General features: G+C 50.7%; 1 protein-coding gene across 1 annotated transcript; it reads right to left on the minus strand.

The window, feature by feature from the left end:
• Nucleotides 1-2,091: 2,091 nt before the first annotated feature.
• Nucleotides 2,092-6,633, minus strand: LOC131590275 (keratin-associated protein 10-6-like). The gene is made up of 4 exons (XM_058860204.1): nucleotides 5,947-6,633; nucleotides 3,718-4,064; nucleotides 2,743-3,684; nucleotides 2,092-2,322 (listed from the first exon to the last, which is right to left on the minus strand). Exons 1-4 carry the CDS (start codon nucleotides 6,086-6,088, stop codon nucleotides 2,092-2,094), a joined length of 1,662 nt encoding a protein of 553 aa, XP_058716187.1. The 5' UTR covers nucleotides 6,089-6,633.
• Nucleotides 6,634-6,908: the final 275 nt, after the last annotated feature.

The raw sequence follows: 6,908 nt of genomic DNA on the forward strand, positions 1-6,908 counted from the left end.
CCATTCCAGGATTTTATCCCGATTTTAAGCGGATCCAGCAGGTCCCAGGAACCCAAACCATTCCAGGATTTTATCCCGATTTTAAGCAGATCCCAAGGTCCCAGGAACCCAAACCATTCCAGGATTTTATCCCGATTTTAAGCGGATCCCAAGGTCCCAGAAACCCAAACCATTCCAGGATTTTATCCCAATTTTAAGCGGATCCAGCAGGTCCCAGAAACCCAAACCACTCCAGGATTTTATCCCGACTTTAAGCAGATCCAGCAGGTCCCAGGAACCCAAACCATTCCAGGATTTTATCCCGATTTTAAGCAGATCCAGCAGGTCCCAGGAACCCAAACCATTCCAGGATTTTATCCTGATTTTAAGCGGATCCAGCAGGTCCCAGGAACCCAAACCATTCCAGGATTTTATCCTGATTTTAAGCAGATCCAGCAGGTCCCAGGAACCCAAACCACTCCAGGATTTTATCCCAATTTTAAGCAGATCCAAAGGTCCCAGGAACCCAAACCACTCCAGGATTTTATCCCGATTTTAAGCAGATCCAAAGGTCCCAGGAACCCAAACCACTCCAGGATTTTATCCCAATTTTAAGCAGATCCAAAGGCCCCAGGAACCCAAACCACTCCAGGATTTTCCCCCTCGGTTCTGAGGGGATCCGGAGGGTTGGATGGTGGGGCCACGCCTGGCTCTGGCAGCGGCAGGAGCAGCACATTCCCGGCTGGAAAAACCCCAGAATTCCAGGGAGAAGGAATCCCCGGGATCTCCCAACACTTCCAGGAGCTCTGGGACAACTCCAGGTGGCACCAGGAGGTCACCGAGGCAGGGAGGGGCAGGAGAAGATGCGGGACAGCGTCCCCAGCCCGGCCACACCCTCCTGTCCCCTCTGGCCACCTCCTGAGCTCCTTTTCCTAATGATGGGGCTCATCCAGGGATTTTTCCAGCCTGGATTTGGCGGGATTTAATAAAGGAGTGTTTCATATCATATAAATGTTTTATGTTAAATATTTCATCCCATTCAGTAAATATTTCATCACCGTCAATAAATATTTCATGTTAAATAAATATTATTATTTAATATTTTATATAATGTATAGAATATTTATATTATGTATTGTATATTATGCACTGTGTATTATATATTATGTATTATATATTATTTATTATTTATTATTTATTATTTACTATGTATTATGTATTATGTATTATGTATTATGTATTATGTATTATGTATTATGTATTATGTATTATATATTATATATTATATTATATTATATTATATTATATTATATTATATTATATTATATTATATTATATTATATTATATTATATTATATTATATTATATTATATTATATTATATTATATTATATTATATTATATTATATTATATTATATTATATTATATTATATTATGTATTGTATATTATGTATTGTATATTATATATTATATATATAATATATTATATATTATATACCATATTAATGTTATTATATTATTAAATAATGTTATTTAATATATTATTAAATAAAAATATTACATTAAATAAATATTATATATATTATTTATATATTACATTATATAAATATTAAATAAAAAAAATATTGCATTAAATAAATACTTAATATGAAAGAAATATTCAATATGAAATAAACATTTCACATTAAATAAAGATGTCCTGTTAAATAAACACAAGAATATGAAATATTTATAATAAAATAATTATAACAATATTAAATAATTTTTAACAATTAATTAAGAAATCACCAAGAGGCCAAAACCCAAGATTTTTAATCCGAGTTCAAAGAAGAACGTTTATTTAGGTTTATATATGTAGGTAAAATATTTGTATGTTTCAGTAGATAAACTCTGTTTCCAGTGCACATCACGATTTCCCGGAATTCCGTGGGAATTCCATCCCATCCCTCCAATGCCTTGTGTCAGATCAAGGAAGGAGCTGGGGGCACCTGGAATGTCCCCAGGAAAACGCTGGAAAACGCTGGAAAACCGGGATAACGCGGACGGGAGAGGGAGGAGATAAAGATCCCAAATCCCGGTTTCCCAGGGATTGTCCTCCTGTCACCCTCCTCGTCACCAGGGCCACTTGGGGGCCGAGCAATATTTCTTGGAGTGGCTGGAGATCTTCACTGCCCCGGATTGCTGGGGGACACACTTGGTGGCACTTTGCTGGGGGACACACTTGGTGGCACTTTGCTGGGGGACACAAACTGTCCCACACTGCTGGGGGACACACTTGGTGGCACTTTGCTGGGGGACACACTTGGTGGCACTTTGCTGGGGGACACACTTGGTGGCACTTTGCTGGGGGACACAAATTGTCCCATAATGTTGGGGGACACACTTGGTGGCACTTTGCTGGGGGACACACTTGGTGGCACTTTGCTGGGGGACACATTTGGTGGTACTTTGCTGAGGGACACATTTGGTGGTACTTTGCTGAGGGACACAAATTGTCCCACACTGCTGGGGGACACATTTGGTGATACTTTGCTGGGGGACACAAATTGTCCCATAATGTTGGGGGACACACTTGGTGGCACTTTGCTGGGGGACACAAATTGTCCCACACTGCTGGGGGACACAAATTGTCCCATAATGCTGAGGGACACACTTGGTGGCACTTTGCTGGGGGACACAAATTGTCCCATAATGTTGGGGGACACACTTGGTGGCACTTTGCTGGGGGACACATTTGGTGACACTTTGCTGGGGGACACAAACTGTCCCACACTGCTGGGGGACACATTTGGTCATGCTCTGCTGGGGGACACACTTGGTGGCACTTTGCTGGGGGACACACTTGGTGGCACTTTGCTGGGGGACACAGATTGTCCCGTACTTCTGGGTGACACCTTTGGTGGCACTTTGCTGGGGGACACACTTGGTGGCACTTTGCTGGGGGACACATTGGGTCACACACTTCTGGGGGACACAAACTGTCCCACTCTGCTGGGGGACACCCTTGGTGGCACTCTGCTGGGGGACACACATGGTGCCACTCTGCTGGGGGACACACATGGTGGCACTCTGCTGGGGGACACACATGGTGCCACTCTGCTGGGGGACACACATGGTGCCACTCTGCTGGGGGACACAAATGCTGGCCGCGCCGGTGTCACACCGCTGCGGGACACACTTGGTGACACACCTGCCGTGCCACTGCTGGGGGACAGCGGCGGTGACGCTCTGCCACTGCTGGGGGACCTGCGGTGTCACCCACTGGTAGGACACGCACTGGGCCGCGCGCTGCTGGGGGACACAGGTGGTGACACACCTGGGGACACCCTGCTGGGGACAGCCGCTGGTCACGCACCGCTGCGGGACACACCTGGTGGCACTCTGCTGCAGCGGGACACCCTGGGTGACATAGGGCGGCCGCGGCACGCAGGTGGTGACACACCTGGGGACGATCTTCTGCTGGGGGACGCGCTCGGGAGGTGGCACCCGCAGCTGCTGCGGGACGCAGCGGGTGACACCGGCGACACCCGCGCTCTGCTGCGGCACGCAGGTGGTGACACACCTGGGGACGATCTTCTGCTGCGGTGGCACGCACTGGGTCACCCCCACCTGCTGTGGTGGCACACATTGGGTCACCCCCACCTGCTGTGGCACGCACTGGGTCACCCCCACCTGCTGCTGTGGCACGCACTGTGTCACCCCCACCTGCTGTGCTGGCACACACTGTGTCACCCCCACCTGCTGCGGCACGCTCCAGGTGACACCCGCGCCGCCGGTGAGGCGCTGCTGCGGTGGCGCACACGTTGTCACCCGCCTGGGGACAATCTGCTGCTGCCGGAGGTGCTGGGGCACGCAGGGGGCTCCGAGGAGCTGGCGGGGCACGGCCTGGGTGACACTCTGCTGGTGGCACACGCTGGAGGACGTCGCCCGCTGCAGGGGGACGGGCAGGGCCTGGGGGATGCAGGTTGTGGAGTGCCACCGCTGAGCCGGGAAGGGGACACCGGGGGACAGCGCCACGGGGTCCTGGTGGAGCGCGGGGAGGTGCTGGTGGAGGTAGCAGGACATCTTGGGGACAGGTGGCAGGACTGGAAGGACACGGAGGGGGAATCAGGTGGCGTCTGAGGTCCCAACCCAACCCATTCGGTGACACCTGAGGAAGACTCCGGTCCCCAAACCTCGGGGACAGGTCCCAGCTGTGTCACAGTCCCGGCAGGGGTGGGAGGGGCTGCTGGAGGTCTCGGGGACATCTTAGGGACACTTGGGGATTTTAGGGTCCCTCTCCACCCCTTGGGTGACACCCGAGGAAGCCTGGCCGGTCCTCGTGGTCCCCACACCTCGGGGACACGTCCCCAAGGTGCCACCACCCCAGCACGGTCCCACCTGAGGGACCCAACCCCTCGTTCTTCACTCTGAGCCACGTCCCCAAGCCAAGCTGGGGACACTCGGGGACACTCAGCTCTGAATGTCATCCAAAAAATTAAATTAATTAATGAAAAATAAAAATTAAATTAATTAATGAAAACAGATTTCCCTCGGTCACAAACTCCCCGTTTTCAGGAGCAAATCTGGGATTCAGACACTCAGCAGCGAGCACTGAGAGCTCTCTCCAACCCTCTCCTGCTCCAGCACAGAAGTTCCAAACAATCCCTTTTAAAATCCCCTCCCGGATAGGATTTTTTATGGAAAAATCAGGAATGCGTCTGGATTTCGTGATTGTGGAATCCCAGAGCGTTTTGGGTTGGAAGGGACATTAAAGATCAACTCAACCCCTGCCGTGGGACACCTTCCACCACCTCAGGTCACTCCAGCCTGGCCTGGGACGATCCCAGGGATGGGAAATCCGTGGAATATCCCGTGCCAGGCTCTCCTCGCTCTCACAGGGAACAATTCCTTCCCAAACCCCACCTGAATTTCCTCTCTTTCACTTTTACCCCATTCCCCCTTTTTCTGTCGCTCCAGTTCCTGATGGGAAGTCCCTCCCAGCATCTTTTCTTGCAGGGAATGTTCTCCCTGGAATCCACCAATCCCACCCCAAAACGAGGAGTTATTTTTCCTGAAGCCACCCTGGATTTCTCCCTGGAATCCCCCAATCCCACCCCAAAACGAGGAGTTATTTTTCCCAAACCCACCCTGGATTTCTCCCTGGAATCCACCAATCCCACCCCAAAACGAGGAGTTATTTTTCCCAAAGCCACCCTGGATTTCTCCCTGGAATCCACCAATCCCACCCCAAAACGAGGAGTTATTTTTCCTGAAGCCATCCTGAATTTCTCCCTGGAATTCACCAATCCCACCCCAAAGCGAGGAGTTATTTTTCCTGAAGCCACCCTGGATTTCTCCCTGGAATCCACCAATCCCACCCCAAAACGAGGAGTTATTTTTCCTGAAGCCACCCTGGATTTCTCCCTGGAATCCACCAATCCCACCCCAAAACGAGGAGTTATTTTTCCTGAAGCCATCCTGAATTTCTCCCTGGAATTCACCAATCCCACCCCAAAGCGAGGAGTTATTTTTCCTGAAGCCACCCTGGATTTCTCCCTGGAATCCACCAATCCCACCCCAAAGCGAGGAGTTATTTTTCCCGAAGCCACCCTGGATTTCTCCCTGGAATCCACCAATCCCACCCCAAACTGAGCTGGTATTTTTCCTGAAGCCACCCTGGATTTCTCCCTGGAATCCACCAATCCCACCCCAAAACAAGGAGTTATTTTCCCCAAACCCACCCTGGATTTCTCCCTGGAATCCACCAATCCCACCCCAAAACAAGGAGCTATTTTCCCCAAACCCACCCTGAATCTCACCAAACCCAACCTCCAATTCCAAACCCTCTCCAACCTGGCTTTGGACACTTTTTGGGACGGGGAACCTCTGAGCCACCCCAACCCAGCCCATCCCCGCTCTCAGAACCAGGAATTCCCTCCCAATTCCCCATCCCAGCATCTCCAGAGGCTCAGGAACCAGACTCACCCAGCTCCCGGGGGCGGGAAGAACTTTCCAGAGGTGACCGGCGCGTCCCAGCTCCGGGAGAGCTTTTATAGGGCCACGGAGGAGCCGCCAGATCCCAAAACTCCCGTGTGGCTCCCGGAGTGAGTCGGAGCCGCCGACTCATCCCGGACAATGAGTGGTTCCATGGCAGCTTCCCGATGTAATTACCTCGGGATAATTAATCCTCCCTGGCATTCGGAGCAGCAGCAGCCCCAGCCCCGGGGCTGTTTTTGGGGATTGGACCCCTGGATGTGTGGGAATGGCTTTTCCAGGGGTTTTCCATCCCTGGGGGTCTCACAGGGTTGTCCCGGTTGTTGTTGGATTTGGGTTTTCCGTGGGATTCTCCAGCGGGGTGGTTTCATCTCATCCACCCTGCAATGCCCGGATTTTTGAGGGTGTTTGGCCGAGTTTTGGGTGTGGATTATGATCACTGAGGGAAAACGGAGAAAAAAAATCCCCTCTTGTGGGGGGTGCAGCTCATTATCCATCAAAATTCTCATTTTTTTTAATAAAAAACCCCAATTTTTCGAGTGTTGTTGTCAAAACTGGGCTGGGCACTGCTTCTCCTCAGCATCATCAGGAAGAAATTGTCCCACGGCGCCGAGCAGGAAGGGTCTGGATTCATTCCCGGATTCGTTCCCCGTGGAGAATTCCATAATTAAAGGAGGATTTCGCCCTCTCTGCTTCTTGCCCCGTGTGGGGCACAATTACCCAAGAGCTCCCGAAACTTCCCCGTTCCTTTTCGTGCCCCGAATTATTCGGGGCCCTTTCTCCTGCCCACAAAACCCCCCCGGGCGGGGCCAGCTCACACAAAACCACATTTTTTAATTAAAATTAATGAAAATGCCCAGGCCCTGCCCCTCTCCCCGCGGCTTTGGGCTCCGTCTTGGTGTCACCGGGGCTGGCTTTATTCTGTCCTGGTCCCTCTCAGCTCTGCGGGAGCC

This window comes from Poecile atricapillus, chromosome 33 (genome assembly GCF_030490865.1).
Source record: "Poecile atricapillus isolate bPoeAtr1 chromosome 33, bPoeAtr1.hap1, whole genome shotgun sequence".
In the NCBI taxonomy this organism is placed as follows: Eukaryota; Metazoa; Chordata; class Aves; order Passeriformes; family Paridae; genus Poecile; species Poecile atricapillus.